We start from the raw sequence: 24,997 nt of genomic DNA on the forward strand, positions 1-24,997 counted from the left end.
ATAAATGAGAGGGGAGACAATAGAACATATCACGTCTGGTTGCTCTACCTTAGCAGATAATGCGTATCTTGGACGTCATAATCAACTTGCCAAAATTATTCATCAACAACTTGCCATAAAATCAGAGCTCTTGAGCAAAACATCACCTCCCTACTACAAGTACTCCCCGCAACCCGTCCTGGAATCTAGGGATACTGTTTTATATTGGGACAGACAAATTATAACCGATCGGACAGTGGACCACAATAGACCCGACAATCTTTTTTTTCGATAAGATCAATAAGACGGGCATTATAATTGACATAGCAGTACCATTATCCCGCAGGATAAAACAGACGGAAACAGATAAAATAACAAAATACGAAAATTTATCATATGACTTAAAAAACGTGTGGAATCTTAAGACCGTAAAGATCTTACCGTTCGTAATTTCGGTGGAGGGAATTCTTAGCACAGAATTCCAACAAAATCTAAAAGAGATTAATTTACCATGCTCAATTGCAAAAGTAGGACAACGAGCTGTATTATTGCAGACTTGTCACATCGTCCCAAAATTCTTGAACTAGCTGGAAGGAGCCAAAAGCTTTTTCAGTTAGTCAGCTAAACCGCACCGAACCTGTTCCGAGAAAAAGAATTAAATAATTGAAATAATAATAAACACATTTATTATCCCAACATGTTAATTACATTACAAAACAATCTGTTGGTAATTTACTTATTTCGTTTTGAGCCATTTCTGGCTCCAATTCAATCAGCAATCGACACGAATGAGAATTAAAAATATTGACTCAAAACTGACAACTAAAGAGACAGCTTTATTTATTTGTCAAATTACATAGAAACCAAAGCCAACCCCAGCACAATATTTTTTCTACTCGTAATAAATTCCTTCACTGAAAAAAAAGGATCTCTCAGTCGAAATGAATATGACTTTGACCCAAAAGATTGGCGCTTTTCAATAGGGCCAAGAACGACGTTTCTTTGCTCAAAGCATTAACTTAAGAGAATAGAAGAATCTATCTGTCCAAAGTATTTCACTCTTGATCCAAAATGAACATGCAAAGAAGTTCTTAATACAAGAACAATACTCTCTTTGATTCATGCAAAAATTCTTGATTGAAAAGGGACATTTCTTGATTAAAGAGACACTTTTCTTCACAAATCAAAAGAGTATTTAGCTATTGGAAAAATGGCCATGTTTCTTGAATGAAGTACTTCCTAGCGTATTTTTTTTATTATCTTAAAACAAAGGAACTTGCACTTGGTTAAATGAAAATAGATTCAAGAGAAATTTTCGAATTTTTCAAGACAACCAGTTTTCTTGAGTTAATAGAGTTTTTCTTCAGGCAAAATATTTTCTTTTACGCTAAAATAAATCCTCTTGCCACTATTTTTTTTTTCTAGAACGATGACGACTTTAGTTCAAGTCTACCTTTTTTATCAGTGTTGAAATAATAATTTCTGAATATTTTTTAAAACATAACTATGGAAAAAAATATTGTTTTATACACGACGATAAAATTGCATTACCAAAATACCATTTTATCGTCTTGTATAAAATATAACTATTAAAATATCAAACAACAACTATTCAACAACACTTTAGTTTTTTCAGGTAAGATTATTAAAAATCGTTGACGTTCTGTTAAAATAACGTTAGGTTTATTAAGTTAACTTCAAAATTAACAATTACTACCTGATAACAATGCGCTAAAACCAAGAAGCTTCAAACTTCCGGTATGTGATTATTACAAAAAAATAATCAATACAGAAAGTGTGCGGATTTTTGGTTTAACCTCATTAAGTAATTGTTATATTAGTGAAGTATAAGCGGGATTAACTATTTTAGAACAAGCATTTTTTTATGACAAATACTTTTTTTCAAAATATTAATAATATAAAAGTTGTTCCTCTTGTAAAGATGACCCGAATACATACTGTAGATGTGCAATAATGTGACTAACTAATAGGTATAAAAATTTAATAAAGTAAATTTGTTTTCAGCATTATAATTGACGACTTCGACTCATCGTCGAAAGAATCTAGTACCAAAGACTCGTCCAAACCCGTCCAGGACGCAACGACGACGCCCCCTCAATCCTCGACAGCGGCGCCTCGAGTTTACACCAGGTCCTATTCGGACGCGTCCATCAAGAAGATCTTGGTAAGTTGTAAATTCGGCGGTGATCAATTCACCACGTGCACAAACATTCAAAGCGGACAGTTTTGAAGTGGGTTAATACCCACGTAATCGTGATTAGGTAAGTGCGAAGAACTTACGGCGCTTTGCCCGGAATTAGAAATTGCAGTTGCGGAGTTTATGCTATCTGACAGGGTGCTTATAGCTTGTATACGGGACAAGTTCGAGATGAATAGGAATTATTTAGCGGATGAAATATAGGGAACTCTCGTTAATCGGAATATCTCAATGACATACTCTATTAATTTGGATTATAGAATTCTTTAATGAATATGGATGCTGCCAAACTGAGACTCATCAAAAATTAGGCTTTTCTAAATCCATTTTTTCCGTTTGTTTTATGTCGGTCACTATTAGATAAATGATAATTTTAATCTTGTTATCCTAATGTTATTTTGAATGTGGTAGACAATGATTCATTACCGAAAGTACCGGAATTTCGGACTTCCACTGTCTTTATTTATTTTGCTTACACAACGTTTCGGTCAGTATATAAGTATCACTGACCGTTGTCAAGAATGAACTAATTGAAATTCTAAAACTACTGAGCTTATATAATATTGTAGAGCATAGTGGCAATACACTGCATGCATGCAGATGACATAGTAATGATTGCACGGGGGAAACATGAAGGCACCTTGTGTGATATTATCCAAACAGGACTCCGCATCTCTGAGAGATGGTGCCGGACTGTCGGGCTGAGCATCAACTCAGATAAAACCGCGGTAGTGCCACAAAGCGAATTCTGAAAAACTTGAAAAGGATCCATCTAGATAGAGGGGAGATACTGCCATCACAGGAAGTGAAATATCTGGGGATAACCCTTCTCTGGAAAAGGCATATTAAGAACATTACCAGCAAAGCCACAAAGGCTCTAATGATTGGCGGAAAATAGGTGACATTCTGCGCTGGATGTATACCATGATAGTAAGACCCATGATTACCTATGGAACAGTTGCTTGGTACACAAAACTAGAGCAACGTACATCAAGGCAAAACCTGTGCAAAGTACAGAGACTGCCATGTATCTGCATCACAGGTGTGAATATGTCCAACAGCAATGGAGATCATTCTAGACCTAACATCACTGCACATTGTTGTCGATAGATATGCCAATGCGACAATGATTAAAATGGTCATTGACGGAAACAGTACTGGGAGAATTTTCAGGTCAGGGGCTTGGAACACCCTCAAAAAGAAAATTCTACTTCTCCAACGCTCAGTCGATCGCATGACAAGAATTTACAACTTTGAAAAACACTGTAGTATTGAGTAATAAAAAGGATTGGGGAAGGAAGAAATATTTGCTCAGCATGCCATATCATAACGTGGTAAACTGATGCTTCCAAAACTAAAGCTGGGACAGGGATAGGAGTATTTAGGCCGAAAACTAAATACTCCTAACCAATGGGCACCTACCCCAGCAGCCTTCAGGCAGAAATCCCACGCTATCGACAGATGTGTACAATATATCTTAGATAGAAACTATCGAAAACAGGAAATAACCATCTTATCCGATAGTCAAACAGCCCTAACGCGATCAACTTAGTAACCATCAATTCGAAGTTGGTCACAGAATACCTAGAGCTCAATAAATTACGCAAAGAAAATAAAGTCCTCCTACCCTGCAATGCAACTGCCCACAAGGCAATGAAAAAGCAAATGATCTAGACAGCAAAAGAGCGAACACTCCACTAACTGGGCCAGAACCGTTCTGTTTTCCAAGCGGGAACCAACTGAAAGCGGAACTGAAGAATCTGGAAGACTCCATCCGTAACCTGGAATGGGTGTCCTTCAGCGTTCTAAGACACTCGAAAGTTCCTCAGAACTTACGACCGAGAAAAATCAAAGGTTTTCCTTGATTTAAGTAAAAACAATCTTCGGATTGTCACGGGGTTTCTAGCAGGACACTGTCTCCTCAACGAATGCATCAGTAGGCTGAAGCTGAGAAACAACGGCGAATGCAGATTCTGTGGGGGAAAATGGGGAAACACTAGAACACCTTATCACTGAGTGCGCCTAGACGACGACCGTTCGTGCCATGAACTTTGGTACGGCTGATCTCGAGGATGGAGAGCTAGCCTCTGTGGAGTCGTCTCAGATACTGAGACGGTTGCCATATTGTTTTGCCATATTATTGTTACTATATTATTTTCATACTAGGATTACTAAAGATTTTATTATAGCCAGATATGAATACAGCCTCTTTAAATTTACACTTTTTCCAACGGCTTCCGACCATTTTATGTTGTGCTGCTTGGATCACACATGATCTGCAATGCCCAACTTCATTGTTTTACTTCTTTGCGTATGTTTTTTATGTTCGTCAAGTCGTAGAGGACGTTTTGTCTCTCCAATTTACGACTCACCGCACTCGCAAGGTTCTGGATTTGTTTTTGTTACTACACTATTTAGAGTAGTCCCAGACTCAAAAACAGTTTTAATTTTATACTGTTTGGCTATTCGCCTGAACTTTTTCAACGTTCCTTTCACATATGGAATCGTCAAGAGAAAGAGAGCATCATACAAGCTGCTTGTGAAAGATATTAGGTATTACTTAACGTCTTATTGAGCTTACTAATACACCACAAGGTGTCTCGCCATTCCAACTATAAACCGGATATTGAAGATGTACAATTTAGGAGTCAGTATCATAGTATAAGGTGTATACTTAAGTTGTAGTATATTCTCTTAAGGATTTCAAATTTTTTCATGAACTCCCACATGGTTCATTAAACCTAACAAGAACAATCCTTAATTGATTCATTGTTCATAATCTCTATTTATACACACCGTCACTAGCAGATACTATATCAATAAAGATATCCCATTCCGATTATCGCTCCACCGTATGCTCCAATTTATGAAACAGTTTTTAGATAAAGTATTTATAGTTAATATTTCTATTTATAGAGTAAAACGTAGTTATATAATTGAGAATTGCCAATATCTCGTACGTAAGCACTTGATTTAAATTAGACATACTTCTATTTTAAGTTTAATGTCAACTATAATAGCTATTAATTATTCTGGGTTGAACTTGTATTAGATTGAGTCAATTGATTTGAGCTAAATTTCTTCGAAAAAAATTATCAATATACCGGGTGCATCTCGAAAGTGGCACCCCTATAACTTTTTTTATTTTTTTCAGATAAAAAAAACGAGATTTGGTATGTTAGTATATGACATATATTAGAATTGATTGGTGTATTCAATTGTTTTTGGTCACTTCCTGTTTCACCGGAAATGACTACAACTTTTGATTTTTGAATGGTACCCTCGGTATATTTCTACTTTATTCGATAGAAAATGAAACTATGGACGAAGTTTCAATATTTCGCATTATTTTATTTAATCCATTTCAAGACTTTCTTCGGTATTCAGTCCCCACTCATTCTTTTTACATGCCTATACCATACCAGCTGTCTTCTCTCTATTTCGTCTATTATCGTTTGCTGGACATGCATACTTTCTCTTATCTGTTTGTTCGGTACTCTTTCCATTCTTGGAATCCACGCAAATCTTCGCCAGAAGTCCATCTCGAGTGCTAATAGTTTTTGCTCCATTCTATTTCAGTGAGCTGCAATGTTTCACATCCATATAAAACTATAGTTTTAAAGATGGAATTATAAATAGTATGTCTTTTCTTATATGAGATGTGTTTGGACCATAATACTGAGTTTAGGTACCCGATGACTTTTTACCTTTCAGTATTCTTTCCTCGATCTCGCTCTCTGTTCGCCCGGTACAATCTATCTGAGTTTCAATCTTGTGAACTATTTCAATCTTGTGAACTCTGAAGATATTTACTTATTTTATAATGCAAAATGTATATTTTGATAAACTATCTTCTAACACAAATTATATGTTGTCATCTAAACAATAAACAAAACAGAAATGAAAAATAAAAGATTTCACCGCAAATATTATCTTTGACATATACACACGCGAGATTTTCCAGTTTAGACACTGCAATTAAGAATTTTCTTTCTCTGTGGTTTCGTTTTTTCATCTCGCGTTACATCTATCCACTTCGTGTTGCAGCTGTGAATCGTAATGGTTTTAATAGTTTGTAAATAGTTCAAGCGATTGATGCGGCATCAGTCTTATTGTAAACAGTGGTAGAGTGGATTTAAAGTCGGTGTTTCGGATAAATAGGGAAAACAGATATATTAGATGACACCTTCAAAAATTTACTGAGGTTCTATTTTTATCGATACATATATGCTTAAATTTAAAATTAGATTATTTACTTTATATAACCCTAACCGGCACGAAAAAGGGGCACCTTAAAATTTTCATGTATTTTTAAATTTCAATATATTTTGTTCTTGTGGCCCGATTTTGATGATTTTTTATGCAATATGTAGCTAAATTAATTGAAGTCTTAGTCCTTTTTTTTAATTAAAAACTCAGTTTTCATCTGTCTATTCTATGAAGAGAAACAAAATGCTGTTATTTTGGTGAAAGTTTGAAACACGCTATTGAAATATTTAATCAAAATATGGAGTTTAGAAAACACTTTTTCATTAAGGTGTATTGTGAGGCTCCCCCGTTTTTGAGAAAGCTCACGGACGCCGAGTTGCCTTGGTTCGGTTCCTCGGGCGCCACCCCCAAAGTTTAAAGTGTTTGAGAGACCACTAGTGCCAGAACGGGTAGCTTTTATACAGTGGAGATACCAGGGAGTGATGAGATGAAAAGAAAATAAAACACACAATTAACTATAACGTAACACTAGGTTTTTATTTAACAAATTAATTATGTACAAAAGTAATCAAGGAAAGTTTACCTTCTCGTATTGTAACAATAATAAAATATAATAAATGTTTAGATTAATATAATTATATATTAATAATTTGTTTTGAAACACCCTGTATACATATTTTTTTGGCTAGGTATTTTTTTGGGTCGTAATAAAAAGGATATTAAGTTAATAATTTACATAATGGGGAATTCCATAGGTCTGTTCGGTTATTTGAAAGTTTTATGGATTCGTTTTTATTACGTTTATAAATTTTTATAGACCTTAACCTTAACCTATTGGTGCTGTGTTAAGGATTTTAAAATTATTTTAAGGAAAAATATGACCAGAGTAGAAGTAATTTATATTTTTAAATTGGCTCTATTTTTGTTTTGTGTAGATGACTGATGTTTTGTGAATTTGGTATATTTTTTCCAGTTCGTGTAAATTACAAAGAGAATTAATGTAATAAACGTAAAAACAATAGAAAAAATAAAAAATTATAAACATAACAAAAACAAAACGATAAAATATTTAAATGGTCAAATAGATGGACGGAATTCATATGCCTCAAATGTAATCAATAATGGTCTCAAAAATACGAATGTCATTGTTCTCGTTAATCGTCACAATATTATAAATATCCATAATTAATTCAGTTTGCTTGGTGCTGCTTTCAACTAGAGAAATAAACCAGACTAAACTGGCGGGCCGCCCGGAGATGGTAAGGACATGCTCCAGTCGCCGGCCGAAAATCACCGGATGGGGTTTAAACTGCGCAAGTGTTCTTCGCCTGGAAATCGACTATGAAACGGAAAAAAAATGCTTATCCAACCGCCCGCCGGCGAGAGAGCGGTTACTCTATATGACGGATGTGCGCACGCGATACTCGGAGAGCGCTCGACTCTGAAATAAGAACGAAGAATTTCGGGAAAGCTCCCGCCAGCGGGCGGCTGGCTATCGACTATGAATACGGCCGCAAGAGTTCCAAAAAATGGTAGTTCTATCATTATATAGCTATCATTCTACCTTTTAAATGAACTTTTAATCATCAAAATATATTAAATTTTAACAGAGTTATAATTAACAATTTTATTAAACTATTTATTCTATCAATGAATGATACGCTTATGAAAACTATTTCCGGAGCCTTCAATCTTGGAGAGAAAATTCAGGGACCTTCGAGGCGGAATATCTCAAAAACTAATTATTAATATTAATGCTTTATTTATAACCTCGAAATTAGTGGTTTCAATTTTACTTCATACCTACGAGTTTACAATTATTCACAATATCTAAAAAATACAATCAAAATTAATAGAATATTCTAGCAAAAGCTTGCGGTATAGAGTTGTATCCGTAGAGAAACCCTAATATTTAGCTTATAACACAATAAACTTATTTATAACCAACAATTTCTCTTGGAGAATGATAATCCAAGACCAAAATGGCATTACTCCCAAGTTTTCAAGTTAAAAGTTTCTTAACTTTTTCTACTAATTGAAAATTGCACCAGAGTAGAGGAACAACCATATGCGCTAATTTATTCCACTAATTTTGAGGTTTTGAATGAAGATTAACTTATTAATAATGCTTAATGAAAACTTAAGATTACACGACATAAACCCATTTTACACCAGCTGTCGACACTATATAATCTGCTTTAAAATAAGAGGAACAAAACCGTGCTTGTCAACAAAACATGACAACAAATTCTGCGTCGTCGTGCCGATAAGGAGCTTTCTAATTAAACCAGCTTAAAGTTGATCGATAGCCGCGCGGCGTAGCATTGCTGCCGGGAGCGACCGGGTTAAATGAAATGTTGTTAATGTGATTTTCGACGCGCGTGTACAAGATGTATCACCGAGGCCGGATTTTGACAGCGCGCAGATTTGTTGGAATAGAGCGCGGGGGATCTTGTTCTAAACTGTTACAAGATGAGAGTTACTTAATAACTGATTTTACTGGTGTCTTAGTTGATGGGAGAAGAATTATTAGAAAAAAGGATTTTTGTTATTATACAGGGTTGCTGGTATGTATGGAAACGGTCGATTATTTGGTAAGATATAGGAGGTACCGCAAAAAGTTAAATATAAAATTTATAGTATTTATAAATATCTATTAGTGGTTAATAAATTTAAGTATACAGAGTCGGTCATAAAGTCGCGGCACATCAAAGTTTCATTTTTTAAATACAACCCCCTGTATATTATTGCATATTTCGGTTCTTCCTCCAATTCTAAGCAAAAATCGCAACTATTTTTTAGGCTTCTATATCTTTGTGACACCTGTTTCGTCAACGTTCCATATGCGCGAAGCAGTGAATTCATATTTTTGGAATAAGCCTTGCAGATTGTCAAAAAATATTTAACGTTGGTTCTGTTGAACGACGTTGCTCTACTCAAAGATGTAGCTTCTGGTGTTCATAGAAATAGTTGAGGATTTCTATCCATAAAACTTTTAAACCTGTCCGGCCCAGCCATATTATTTTTCAGCCAGCTGGGGGAAATATTTGTTAATTCGAGTTTTACAGCACATTAGTAAGCTAGTTTTCGGACTTCTGTTGGTAGTAATCCAAAATATATTTCTAAACTTTTACTTTTTTTTTTGAGTAGATAAGAAGCTAATTTATGTTCTGTTTCTTGTGAGAATACCAATGTAGGTTTAACGCAACCCAATGAACAAGATTCGTTGTTTTTGTTTTTTCGGACATACCTGGATAAGGAGATCGGATACAAATTAAACCTTTCGCTTGATTTACGAATGACCGTTTTATTTTGCAGTACTTCTGGACTAATTGTACCTCTTTCTGTTTTTCTTTTATAGTTTCTCATTCTGAAAAAAAACAAAGGATATTTTTAATTTTTAAAATATGAAGACGAACGGTACAAGACATGGTATTTTTTTGTTACATGTAACAACTTGAACAACCCCAAAAAATTGTAACTACCTGCCCCATGGCACATTTTTAAATATTAATTGAAGTCAGCATTAATGGATCTCGATAGTAGAAAAAAACAACATTGCAAATTAAAGGTAGATGTATTATGAACGTTCAAGGTCAAAATTTTTGAGGAAATAAAAAATACAGACATCAGAAATCAAAAATTTCGTAAAGCATATGTTTACTTACTTGGTTCAAATCGAGACACATGCACACAACTTAGCAACTTGGCGCTGTGCGGGTCACTGATCATTTTTATGTAATGCACGATGTTATAAGAAAAAAAATGAGTCCACTTATGTCCACCAAAGAGTTTAAAATCTCGGTAAAAATGGCGTGTAACTTCTTACCTGTATAACAACGTGCCCCCCGCTCCCCTATCTATACTAATATATAAAATCCTTAAGTGACTAGTGATACTGATAAATCACGATCCTGCTCAAACCACTCAACGTCAGAAGCTCACTTTTGGCATACAGGTTGATTCTAGGTTCGATAAGAAGGGATTTTTCGAAATTCCAGTTCCAAGGGGGTGAAACCACCCCTCAAATATTACAATATTTTTTATTTAAAAAACGGTGAGTTTTTCGGTAAAACTCTTAAACACGTATATTTTATTTTGTTGTTTTACATATCTCAAGATTTTTTATAAATTTATACAGGGTGTTTCATAAAATATGACCATTGTGTAATCACGATTCTGCTTAAACTGCTTGACGTTTAAAGCCGATTTTTGGCAAACGGATTGACTGTGAGGTGTAGAGGTTTGATAGGGAGGGGTTTCTCGAATCTCAAATTCGAAGAGGGTGAAAACGCGCTTCAAATATTACAATATTTGTTATTTGGTTTGTTTAAAAACGGTTAGTCTTTCGGGAAAACGCTTGGACAAGCATAATTTATTTGGTTTTTTTACATATTTTGAAATTTTTTACAGAATCATACAGGGTGTTTCAAAAAGTTGGGTAATTTCTTAACCACGATTTTGCTTAAACTGCTTGACGTAAAAAGCTTATTTTTGGCAAACGTATTTTTAGAAAGTCAAATTCCAACGAGATGAAACTACCCCTCAAATATTACCAAGTTATATAATAATATCGCCATATTGTTTTTTCTTATGCATAAATGTGAGAAAATTTTATCCAGTTTGTATGTTAATGGAAATTGTTGCTTTGTTTTATCATCACCATTACAAATGATTAATTCGACGCGAACGAAGTCGCTGGTACACGCTAGTAGATGTATAAAATAAGAGTATATCAAGTCTGGAAATTACAAAATTTTCGTTTAACGTTTCAATTCTTCAATTTATGTACATTGTGTATCACGATTATTGCTTAAGATTGAACGAATAATTGAAATATGCAATAATATACAGGAGGTTTCATTTAAAAAAAAAAAAAGTTTGATGTGACACAACTTTATGACCGACTCTCTATACTTAAATTTACTAGTAGCTAATAAGAATTTAAAAACTAATTGCAACAGTATCACACTTTCGGCATAATGGCATCATTAAATCAAACCAAACACATCGAAATTAATTATATCGAACTTGGAAACACGGTTGGTTGGAAATACATTGTATGTATTTTGATTTTTGCTTAGGATTGAAGGAAGAATTAAAATATCTAATAATATACAGGGGGTTCTATTTAAAAAAATGAAACTTTGATGTGCCACGACTTTATGAACGACCCTGTATACTTAAATTTATTACTCGGTAATAGATATTTAAAAATCCTATAACTTTTGTATTTAACTTTCTGCGGTATCTCCTGTATTTACCTAATAATCGTCAATAATCGACCGTATTTTCCATATATAAAAACGACCCTGTATCTACACATACATAGATGCAAAAAAAACGCAGTAAATTTTTTTTTAACTTTTAGATCTATTTTCATGATTTTTTTTTTTGGCAAACTGTATATAAATATATCAACTTTAATTAGTAAACTTAGTTTTTTTATAAACTTTTGTATTTGGCTTATACTAATCGAGAAGAGTTGTATTTTACAATAACTTAAATACACCCTGTACAATAATTTCATGAGTAAAATTTCCTAAAACTATATTTTTTGTGCGGAGTCATGATTCCTGAGCATTTCGTTTGTTGGCTCATATTAACACATGCCTTGATTAATTTTGCTTTGCTTTGGAACTTTTTGTAAGTATTCAAAGCTTTTTCAATTCAGGCGAGCATAACATGATAATAAGTACCATCTGACAACAGCGCTAAAACTTCTTGGTGACATTGGAAGTTCGCTGTGATTTGGAATGACTGTGATTTTTAGAGTACTAAATCTTTATATTCAAAGATCTTCTACTTTTTGACACTATAAATTTGAAAATAATTGTAATAAATTCCATAAGTACTCCATGCTAACTTAATTCTGAAGTACTTATGGAGGAAACTCACTCATATTCAAATCTAGAATGCCACTTTATCTAAAGAAGAAATCATTTGACCCTCTCGACCAATGTGTACTACCACACATAACCTATGCATGCGAAACCTGGACACTTAAAACGGACATTATAAGGAAACTGCAGGTGCACAATGCTCAATGGAACGAAATATGCTGAGAATAACCAAGAGAGACCGTAAAAGAATAGTGTAACGTTTTTAGTTCGTTACATGTCTTTGATTATGATATATGATGTCTGGGCACAACCCTGTTATTGTTTGGCACAACCCTGTTATTGTTTGACACAACCCTGGTACCGCTCTGTGGGAGCGCGCGCTGTCAACATCGCTTCTGTCAATTCTCTGTGATCTAACTTCACTTTTGGTTGGACCGTTTGGCCTCTTAGACGCCATTAGTCCCAGTGTTGAGAAATGGTGATTATTTAAATCTTGCTGTGTAATCTGAATCAGCTGCCATTTCGAAGCTACAGGTAAAGCTGAGTTATTTTCCTTTTAGATTCGATATTATTAGTGAATATTTTTAGGGTAGAGTTACGGATGTCCCAACTTGTAATTGTATTTGGCTGGCACGTTGGCGTCCCTTTGCTTTTGTCCTCCAGAATGTCATTTGGAAGAAAGGACAGATTGTTTATTATTTATTGAGCCCTCGGAAGTATTTCGAGGTAGGTTCATTTTGTTTATTAGACGGTGTTCGATTTTAAACAAGAGTTTCGTGTTCTTAGGGTCTTACGGACGGACATTGTCTTACGGACAAGTGTCCAAGGTATGGACTATTTTTCAAGGTCCTAGTAGTGTTCTCTTGTGCCACTATCTTATGGACGGATGCCCCATGGACAAGTGTCCCCAGTAGGATTGATTTGTCTTACACATAGAGTGCCCCAGCGTGGATGTGGCTTGAGCCCCGTGCTGCTTCACCCCCATTTCTAAGCCTGGATCGCCGACAGACAGTACAGAGATGCTAGACCTCCTCGCGCTGCTACTGTTTGAAGCAGGGTTACATAAAAGAACAGCTAAGTGTATATTTAAGTTCTAGTTTTGCATTTAACATCTAAAATGTTTTCAGTCTTAAACAGTAACGTACATTTTAAACAATAGCGTACAGACTATATTTAGTGGTTAGATTATTAAGGATATTTATGTCGATGCAGTAGTAAAAGTGTGATTTAGATTTTAGATTTCATAATATCACGCATTGTAATAGTATTACTTTCTATAGACATTATTATTACGCTATACTAACAGATGAATAACGAGATAGATTCTAGAATCTACAGGTTGCAACACATCTGATTTAACACCGTATAAATTTAACAATTTAAATAAAGTAATGCTACTTTTCCTATATTTTCTATAACGTTACACGCATTGTATTTTCTTTATAGTCTTTTCATAGAACGTATTTAATATTATTTACATATATAGTTTTACTCAACAAGTAACCACTATAATAATTATATTAATTGTACAATGCTATTTACCATCAGAATTCATCACGAATAAATATAGTCATTAGTTTTAAGTATTATACAACTGTGTTTTCTTTCTCTGTACATGCCTGGCGCCCAATATCTATATATCTTTTGTTTATTACTATTGATTAATTTTCTCTCTAGTGAAATACCTTATCCACGACTGCTCTCCGATGAAAAGCTGCCGTTCGCAGTAATAGTTGTGTAAAAAACGCTACAATAGAGTGGATACGACAAAAGATCCAAGTAATATATGTCATCCACAGAGCCAAATCCCTCAAGTGGCAATGGGCAAGACACCTGGTAAGAAGAACGGACAACAGATGGACCACAAAAATTACAGCATGGTACCCACGTGGAATTAACCTAGGAGACCTAGAAAGAAATTAAACCTGAGATGGGACCATGATATTAGAAAATTACTAGGGATAACTTGGACCCGCATAGCCAACAATAAACAACAATGGGCCCAACTATAAAGAGAGTATCTAAGTATGTAAGGGAGGCTACACCTGTGTAGTTCGTGAACTAACTAGTTTCAGTGAACTATTCCGACTCCTGAATGAAAGGAACTAGTTCCCGGTTTCTCAAAGAACTAGTTCCTCAGGACCTATTCCGGGATCGAGACTGTGACCGATATATAATAATATGCGACGGCGACGGATCGGCCAGCGCTTCGTAGCTCGATGCTAGGCGGGTTACCCAGCCGTATGCTATATGTCGAGCACCGAAAGGCCTGAGAAGAACTAGAGGAACTAATTAAAAAACTAGTTCACGGGAATCTATTCAGTCGGCAGATACGAGATATAATACAAGGCGACGAGGATGGATTCGGCCTTGTCTATTGCCACAGCCGGCGTAATTACCACAGAAAACTGCGGTGGATACTGTTTTTCATTTTTAGTTTGTTCTTTGAATATTTTATGGAAATGTTTCACTTTGAGTCCCCAAAATTAAGAAATATCTTATAAAACGAAGTAGATATTCTGAATTTTTAGACAAAAACAAAAAGCGAGGAAAAATGTAATTTTTCGTAAAAGTTTTGTATTATTTGCTCCAATCGATTTGTGATATAGTTTTTTAAACTCTGACTTGAGATTCTTTTTTATTTTTTTTATCTGAAATAAAACTTCTTCTTCTTCTTCGAGTGCCATGTCCTCAACGAACGTTGGCTATCATATTGGCTATTATAATTTTGTTGGCAGCAGCCCTAAAGAGTGCTGCACTTGATTTTTGGAACCAATCCCGCAAATTTCGAAGCCACGATGTGCGTCTACGACCAGGTCCTCTCTTACCCTCTATTTTACCTTGCATAATCAAATGGAGGACGTTGTATCGTTCAGGGTGTCGAATAACGTGCGCAAAATATTCTAACTATCTTGATGTTTTTATTTATTTCGGGTTGTTTGGACAAGCGACTCAAAACTTCCTCATTACGAACCTTGTCAACCCAACTTATCCGCAACAATCTCCTATACACCCACATTTCAAAAGCCAGGAGTTTCTTTAGCAATGTCTCTGTGAGTGTCCAACTTTCCGCCCCATAAAGTAAAGTGGAAAATATGTAGCATCTTGTAAGTCTTAACTTTAGTTCTATGTTAATATTTCGACTACATAACACTTTCTTCATCCGATAGAATACCGATCTAGCTTTCTCTATACGTTGCTTGATTTCCTTGCTCATATCCCAATCGTTATTAATGTTAGAGCCCAAGTAGGTGATATCAACTTGCTCAAGGTCGACTCCATAAGCTGTTATTGGTATCGGATTTATAGGATGTTTACTAACGGTCATAAGCTTAGTCTTTTAAGTGTTAAGTTTTAACCCATACTCATCGCATGTACTTGTAACTCTATCCAACAGCAACTGCAGTTCTTCCGGACTACTGGCTAACAAAACGGTATCGTCAGCATATTTTAAGTTGTTGACATTAACTCCATTCACTTTGACACCGCCATCGATTTCCTCGAGAGCCTCCCTGAAGATGAATTCAGAGTAAAGATTAAAAAGTAGTGGCGACATAATGCATCCCTGTCGCACACCTCTACGGATTGCTATTGTTTCCGAGGTATTTTTGCCAATTTTAACACTTGCCTGCTGATTCCAATAAAGGTTTCTAATTATTTGGAGATCCTTATCATCAATGCCCACTTCCCGCAAAATCGCAACCAATTTATCATGTTTTACCCTGTCAAATGCTTTTTCGAAATCATTAAAACACATAAAGACAGGGTGATCGACATCTCTGCATCTTTGAACAAGGACTTGGATGCAAAAAAGTGCTTCTCGAGTTCCAAGATTGTTGCGGAATCCGAACTGTGTCTCGCTAATTTGTTTCTCTATTTTGGCATATACTCCTCTATTACACCATAATTGGAAATGGTTGATTAAGCTAAAAATTATGATAATGATGAATCGTAATAAATTACCCAGTTAGACAAACGCATGCCTTCTCAAACGTATTTCATGGTAGAGCTTTTAAAACTTAAATCTGAGAATAAAAAACCTTTTGAAGAGTTTAAACATTTGTAGAGGACGAGTTTATTTTTAGAACCCCGTGTACTGTACGAAAATTGCGTTTATTATTCGTAGGAGGTAACAATTCCAGGGGTGAACGTACCCCTAAATTGAATTCGTATATATCGTCTAAACACTTTTATCCGGATTAATCCGGTTGGAGAATCTCCGCATCCCATTTTACAACGCGGCAACTGACAATTTCCGTTGAATTCATCTCTAATAAAAGTCGGTTTAAACGTATTTAATAGTGAATGATATCGTTTCAGACGTGGTTCTTTATTTATAATGCTTAATAAAAGATTTTAAACATTTCATTAAAGCTAAATTGAATAGAAGAAATTAAATTGTTCATAAATACTAATAAAAAATATATATTTCTGTACATTTGTACATCAGCAGACAGTAGTATCGACTGACTAGTAAGAAAGAAAATCTAGGAACTAGTGGGGTCGCAGTCGGAAGGGTTTGGACTAAAATTAATACACTTTGTTAATTGTCAAGCTTTCGGAATTTATTTATTCCATCCTCAGAACATCAACGTGGTAAAAAGACCTTCGTAAAAACTACATTAAAAAATAGGCTTGATACATTGAAAACTCCACAGTAAAAATATCGCTGACCAGTCAACCACACTAAGGGCTATCTTGGGGCGGTTAAGCCGTCTGATTATATCTCGCAATTATTTCCAATGTTTTAAATAATAATCATCCCTCAAGTCTATTTTTTAATGTAGTTTTTATGAAGGTCTTTTTACCACGTTGATGTCCTAAGGATGGAATAAATAAATCCCGAAAGCTTGACAATTAACAAAGTGTATTAATTCTAGTCCAAACCCTTCCGACTGCAACCCCACTAGTTCCTAGATTTTCTTTATGTATATCTATAAAATAAAAAGTGAAGGGTTTGATTTAAAGGAAAATAGTTATTTTAACTACATATTAGGCTACACCGAGTAAATTCCAATTTAGGTAGATTTTATTGCAACTTTAAAATTGTTCTGATACATCTATAATCGGGATTTGGTTTAAGTATTTAGTACTTATTTCGAACTACAGCCTTATTGCTGCCTTTCCGTTATTTTACGCCACACGTCTCCATTTAGAGCGTCATCAGCTTCTATTGCTTCCTTAACCGTTCCGTTTCAGGATTTTCTAGGTCTACCTCTCTTTCTTCTGCCCTGGAGAGCCCACTGAAAAACTTTTTTAGCCAATTGTTTGTCCTCCGGCATACGCAGAACATGTCCAAATCACTTTAAGCTGTATTTTCCGATTCGATCTAGTAATTCTAGTATTGTTTCCTCCGATGCATTCATGATACGCCTGACCTCGATGTTTGTCTTTTTTCCATCCTACGCTTCTTCTAAGGTAGTTCATTTCAACAACTTGGATTTTGCGCTTTTCGTCTGCACTCAGAGTCCATAGCTCACGAACCATAGCAAAGAACTGACACGTTTTGGTCCCACCAGAAGCTAAGACATCCAATAACTTGTTTGCTCTTTCGAATTCGGGTTTGTATTTCTTCTTTGTCCAACCAAACCAAACCCTCGCTGTTGATAGTAGCACCCAGATATTCAAATTTGTCTACTTGTTGAATCTGGACATTATCATTGATGGAGTCTTCAAATCAAGCGTTGGAATTGACAGCAAAGTATTCAGTCTTTTTTAGACTAACTTGAAGTGTCAATTTGTTCAGCTTCATATAAACTCCAGATCGTCCTGTGCAATCACGACCTGATCGTCTGTAAAGCTCAGAGTAAATAGTGTATCGTCCCCAATAGGAATTCCCATATCTTGACATCTCCTCTTCCATTCCCTAAGGGCTATTTCAACGTAAGCATTGAAGATTAGAGGAGATAAGCTGCATTCTTGTCACAACCCTTCTGTGGTATTTATTGGATTGGATAGCCTGTGTCATATCTTAATGTACGCTTCATTTTCTTTATAGAGCTCTTTTATAATCTTAAGCAGGAGTCTATCTACTTCTAAAATATTCAAAATTCATTAAATTTGTTCTTCATTGTTATAAAATGTTGACCTTGACCTTGCACTTTAGTCATGTGCTTCTCTAATGAAACTCACCTATATTTTTTTCTAGAATCCGAAAGTCAATTAATATATAGGGTGTTACATTACAAAAAACACAATTTTGTGTGGAACTTTTTTTATTTTTAAAAATGGTCTAAATTATCCTACATATGGTTCTATAATTTCATTTCAATACAGACTCTCGTACTTTTTGGAGCCTTCGTGTTGTACGAGAGGATTTTGGTTGAAATCATACGGTATCTCCCTTATTAGTGATGATAGAAGGGTGCGGTTTGTACAAACCTATCCCACTTTTTGTCAAACGGAAGATGCTGTAAATAAATTTTTCATAGCCATCGTTTCTGAGCTGGGACATCCCCCGTATTTCTGTTATTGTTAAAGTTATCGAGAAGGTGAAAACTCTTTATTGTAGATCTTTTTACGATCTTTTATCTTTTAATTTTTTTACGAATTACGTTATTTTACGAAAAAAATATTTTTGAATATATGAACTAAAGTTATGTTTTCTCAAATGGAAGAATATATTAGTTGCTTCCAAGGCACAGATAGCAGTATACTTTTAATAATTATTTTGTTTATTTTATTATCAATCACGGCTTAATAATAAAAAAGATCTCTTAATGACATCTTTTAAATATTGCAGTAAATAGTGAAAATAAATAGAGTGTTATATATTTTTGAGAAGCTCCTAGCAAGCCAGATCATATTATTTATAAATATACAGGGTGATCTATTTAAGAAAATAAAACTTTGGTTCATATCTTCAAAAATACTCCTCGTAGAATAACTAACAACGCTACTGTATTCGACATAAAAAGTTCTACAATAAACAGTTTTCAACTTCGCTTTCGCAATAACAGAGATACGGGGGGTGTCTCAAAATTGCAAAATTTTCAAAAAAACCCTGTAGCTTAGAAACAAAAATGTTCACAGCATCTTTCGCTTGACAAAAAATGGGAAAGGTTTGTGCAAACCGCATCCTTCTATCTTCACTAATAACGGAGATACCGTATGATCCCAACCAAAATGAGACACCCTGTACATAGTATACTACTAAAATAAACACCCATTTTCTAAAGAAACCTTCTTTTTCCCGTTACAGGAAGAAGCCGAGCATCGTAAACACGAATTCTGGAAATTACTGGACGAGCACAACGCCGTAATAGAAAATCTCAAGAGGATAGAAAAGCTGGAACGTAAAATTATTTGAAGCTGTGCCGCTAGCCGATGCTGACGATGTTCCGATCGAATTTAGTTTAGATTTTTTCGTTTATTTTTTGTTTGTTTTCCGCCTAGATCGTGTATTTTTCATGGATAAAGCTACATAATCTTTTAACTGTATTGTCAGCATATCTTGGACATTTTTTCTTATTTTTTTCTTATTTTTGTCGTACATATGATGTTTTCTGTTTCTATTTTTCCTGACAGTGCGTATTTTAGCTGAAAAGTTTTAAATTTAATAGTAGTAAATAAAGTTTCAATGGATGGTATATTGACAAAAACGCTTAAAACATAAAGTTTACTTGTTCTAATAGTACTAACTACAACGACCAGCACGGAAAATGGGAGTTCTTTACTATATTTGGTTCTAGTGAGTAAATTTTTTGACGTGTTATTTGGCGCCCCACGTTGGGCACCAAATATAATACCATCGTTACTGTTGACCTGCCTACCGTTGGATTACCAGACAGGACACTACAGACTACTGTATTGACAGGGAACGTGGAATGTTTTTTATATGTTACAACGTCCTTTTTCATGCCGGTCAATGTATAAAAATCCGATACATTATTCACTCAATTTTACAGTTAAAAAATATATCTATAGTCATGTTGGAAATGTAGAAAACATAGAAATTATTGTGCCTTATCCATGAAGTATACATGATCTAGGGTCTTTTTGTTTGTTAGTTTCTTATGTTGTTGATGTTTGCGCGACTACGTTCAGTAAGAGGCGCTAGAAATTAAAGTATTGTAGGAAACACCGAGAAGTTTTAGGGTGTAAAACAACGTTTTACACCGGGTAGTTTTACTGAATTGAAACACGTACAAAGCGTTGACTTAGCCAAGAGTATTTGTAGATTTGGAACGCTTTTGACTATTTTCTTAGGTTTTAAGTAGGATTAATTTTGTTCTAGTTCAAATTTTGTCAATACAAGTGGTTTTTTAGAAACATATAAAAGAAAACACTAAAGCATAGACTACTTATTTTAGAAAAATAGAATATTTTATAGTGTCGTGTAGAAATGTATTTTAATTATTCTGTATCGAAAACAGTGGATATATTATAAAAAATAAATTACTCAGTTCTATACAGGGTGTTTCAAAACAAATGCGAAAAACTTTATGGGGTGATTCCTTGTTCAAAATAAAGGGTAGTTTGTTTTATAAATGTTGGGTCAAAAGTCAACCATTAGGGAGATATCGCGGTACAAAGATGGCGGAAAAATAATGTTTTTATTTTTTATCTTGAAAACGAAAAACGATAGACTAATGAAATTTTATGGAAGCATTACTGTTATGAAAACATACTTTCTGGTAATTTTCTCACTTTTTTAAAATGAGTGGAAGGTGTTGAAATAAACTACCCCTATTATTCTTGTTAACGAAATTTAAAAAAAGCTTATCAAACACATGCAAAAAAATTAATTTGGATAGTTTAGTTTGTTTAGAAACTTTTTTATCTCTTGTGTTTTTTTGATAAAACTCACCGATTTGAAATTAAAAAATAAAATGTAAAGCATTACATGTCAGGACAAAAAACATTTTTAGATAAAGAATCTTGTGGGCTGCTCTAATTTTTTTAGGAAAAAATCTAGTCGGCCGCTGTCACTTTTTAGGATGTTTCTAATAGTATTTTATTGACATTACCCTACTGCAATACGTTATTATCTAGATTCTTATTATTATCGTTATTGTCACTAGATTCTTTATCTAAAAATGTTTTTGATCCTGACATGTAATGCTTTACATGTTATTTTTTAATTTCAAATCGGCGAGTTTTATCAAAGAAACACAAGAGATAAAAAGTTTCTAAATAAACCAAGCTATTCAAATCAATTTTTCTGCATGTGTTTGATAAGATTTTTCTTTAAATTTCGTTAACAAGAATGATAAGGGTAGTTTTTTTCAACCCCTTCCACTCATTTTAAAAAAGTGAAAAAATTACCAGAAAGTGTGTTTTCGTAACAGTAATGCTCCGATAAAATTTCATTAGACCGTTGATTTCCGTTTTCAAGATAAAAAATAAAAACATTAATTTTCCGCCATCTTTGTACCGCGATATCTCCCTAACGGTTGACTTTTGACCCAACGTTTATGAAGCAAACTACCCTTTATTTTGAACAAGGAATCGCCCCCTGAAGTTTTTCGCATTTGTTTTGAAACACCCTGTATAACAGTATTTTCTGTGTACACAATTTTTAACATTGACATCGACACAATATTATTTCACATTTATTGTAGAATATACAGGGTGACTCGCGGCGATGGTAGGTTAGACGTTTATGGAGAACCAGTCAGGATTTTTTTGATAATTTGGATTTTTACACCTTCTACTAGTCTTGCACCTACTCCATTATCGAAGAGTAGTAGTATCTTTGTTATTTTAAATGAAACACCCTGTATATTATTACATTTTTCGAAACTACTTTTTTACTTATAATTTTTCTATTAATATAAATATAAACTGTGTATAAAATTTACAAAAACATTATATTGAATAAGCAGTAGAAAAATCATAATATTCTTAATTGAAAGATGAAATTTTGACTATAGGTTAAGGAAAGTTAACATACCCGATCTGTCAGAAGTAACTGATTGAATATCAACAAGGAGATAAAAAAAATATAGGGATTTCCGTTTCTTATGGCTGAAATTTATATATCAGTTAGACTTTGCTTTATAAATTTTTCTAAATTTTTGAAATTGTTACGGTAAATTATTCTTGAAATGAAACTATAATAATATAATTATTAATTTTTAACTAGATTTACTGAAGAAACTGGAAAATTAAGGTACAGGAACATGATATAAGTACAGGAGCTACAACCTTTTTTTTTTTTTTTTAAATAATATACAAAGGGTTCAATTAAAGTTGCGAAGATTACAGCAATTTAGACAGATCGAATATATCATTTCCTTAACCTATAACCTAGATTTCAATCTTAAATTTGTTCAATTCATAATTTTACGTATGCTTATTCAGGGTCTTGTTTCTGTCCATTTTACACATGTTTTATTTTTTATCTTGTAAACTATTAGAGATATAGGGAAATTAAAATAACTTTGGTTGCACATTATAATACGACCACCAGCAAACTCCATAAGACGACGCATGGTGTCATTGATGACGTGCAACGAAAGTTGTTTTAATTTCCCTATAGGTATAAAATAGAGTATAATAGAACTATGAGAAATGAAAGTAGTTTCCAAAAATATATTTATATACCGGGTGTTCCGTTAAAAATATTAAAGATGCCACTTCTTTCCAAATAAGCTGCAACACTGTGACGCTGAGAATAACTTGGATAGATGGAGCAGGTGTGTCTTTATGAAAAAATCCAAATTTTGCAAAAAAAACTTTCATCACCGGTTCTCGAAAATTAAACGTTTATACTTACCATAAACATGATCCACTCTGTATATAATAAAAAAGTAATATTATTGAATATGAAATAAATAAAAATACGTATTGGTGTACAAAATATATAACACTCTGAACTCTGACTATGGCAAAAGATCTTAATAAATTTTGCTAAAAAAATACGCACAATTTTCTCGTTATGTCTGTTAATAATTTAAGACAGTAAAAATCAGACTAAAAAAATATTTACATTCTCTTTAGAAACGTTTTCTCCTTAACTTGAGATAAAACATCGCAGAATTTAATTATAGCGGCATTATTTATAGAGACAACATTCCTTCCCTGTACGACAAAAGGTTTCGCCAAAATTTAAAGGGTCTTGATATAAATCATTCAAATACTGCACCTAGTACAAAGAAAAAAAAACCAGAGAATCCTGAATTTGTTTTAAAATATATTTAATGTTATTCACAGAAAAATAAATATACTTTTTTCCATAGCAACTGTTAAAATGGCCTTATATCTATCAAAAATAGTAGATAAAATAGTACTTTAACCGCAATGGTAGATTAAATGAAATTTTAACAGCGAGGATAGGTTAAAAACTTTATTTCTTCTCCCACGTTTTGCAATTGCTTCCATTTTTGAAAATTTTTGTATTCCTTTTCATAAGTTATTCGGGATTTAAATGGAGGTAGTTTGGATATTATGGCGTTTGTCGCCTCAGCCTGAATATCTGTTGGTAATTTACTTATTTCGTTTTGAGCCATTTCTGGCTCCAATTCAATCAGCAATCGACACGAAAGAGAATTAAAAAATATTGACTCAAAACTGACAACTAAAGAGACAGCTTTATTTATTTGTCAAATTACATAGAAACCAACGCCAACCCAGCGCAATATTTTTTCTACTCGTAATAAATTCCTTGAAATAATAATTTCTGAATATTTTTTAAAAGATAACTTGCTATGGAAAAAAATATTGTTTTATAAACGACGATATAATTGCATTATCGTCGGCCGAAAAGATTAATTTCGGGATTACGGGAAATACCATTTTATCGTCTTGTATAAAAAATAACTAATAGTTGCATTATATACCTAGGTTATCAAAAACTATATAGTTTGTTCTATTAGAACGCAAACAAATACACATGTATATGTTTATATTAAGTGCATCTAGGCGTTGAGTAAATTCTAGCTACACGACACTACATGAATTATCTTTACTACTCACTTGTATTCTATCTATTTCTATATTTTACTTATTTTTGTTTTTTTTTAACTCATTACTGATTTATTTATATGCTATATGTATGTGCCTCTCTACTACATCACAATAAAAGTACTTAGCTAACTAATATATAAAATCGCATTACGAATTCACAATTTCTACTGTACCTAAATTGGAAGAGTTTGTCCGAAATATTTCAGAAAAAAAATTGTCCTATATATATTTTTCATAAAAAATATGCAATAATAATACATAATAATATTGAAAGACTGAGGAATTTGACTTTCCTATATGTTAAATCGAACCAATTGTTAACAGCATGTTATTACTTAGGGTTAGTGTTTGTATGATATGATGATTTATGATTAAGTGATTTTTGTAGCTTAAACATTAGGAAAAACATGTTTTGTCAATGAATAAAATAAATAGAAGATGAATCTAGTGTTTTTCTCTATACTTCTTCACTATGGTCTGTCCAACGAGAGAATACATGACAGTGACAGTTATTTCTGTCATTTTAATGCTCACGAAAATTTCATTTTCTCTTATTTATTGATGTCGTTTTAGCATGAATGCATAGAGAAATAAAAAAAAACTTTAGATTGGAAAGTGTCCATAAGAACAATGTAAATACTGTTTGGCGCTGTTCTTGATAACGGATGCAATCCAAAACTTTGAATAATGTCGGAGCTGCTCGGCTTTTTCCGGAATTATGTCGCTATAACTTTTTTATTTTTTCAGATCCAAAAACGTAATTTGGAATGTTAGTATATGACATAAATTAGGACTGATTGACGTATTCAATTGTTTTCCGTCACTTTCTGTTTCACCG

At 33.7% G+C, this 24,997-nt stretch overlaps 1 protein-coding gene across 2 annotated transcripts in view; it reads left to right on the forward strand.

Annotated features, from left to right (window-relative positions):
• Positions 1-20,633, forward strand: part of LOC115881766 — a 172,995-nt gene extending 152,362 nt beyond the window's left edge. Inside the window, exons 2-3 of one of the 2 annotated variants that reach the window (XM_030899402.1) lie at positions 2,005-2,164; positions 19,451-20,633. In XM_030899402.1, the coding sequence (XP_030755262.1) occupies positions 2,005-2,164; positions 19,451-19,558 (268 nt within the window). In that variant the 3' untranslated portion in view covers positions 19,559-20,633. The remainder of the gene's footprint in view (positions 1-2,004; positions 2,165-19,450) is intronic. The other variant, XM_030899411.1, reaches the window with a different exon arrangement.
• The last annotated feature ends 4,364 nt before the right edge of the window (positions 20,634-24,997 follow it).

The sequence above is a fragment of the Sitophilus oryzae genome, unplaced genomic scaffold (genome assembly GCF_002938485.1).
Source record: "Sitophilus oryzae breed Bouriz unplaced genomic scaffold, Soryzae_2.0 scaffold_1111_pilon_pilon, whole genome shotgun sequence".
In the NCBI taxonomy this organism is placed as follows: domain Eukaryota; kingdom Metazoa; phylum Arthropoda; class Insecta; order Coleoptera; family Curculionidae; genus Sitophilus; species Sitophilus oryzae.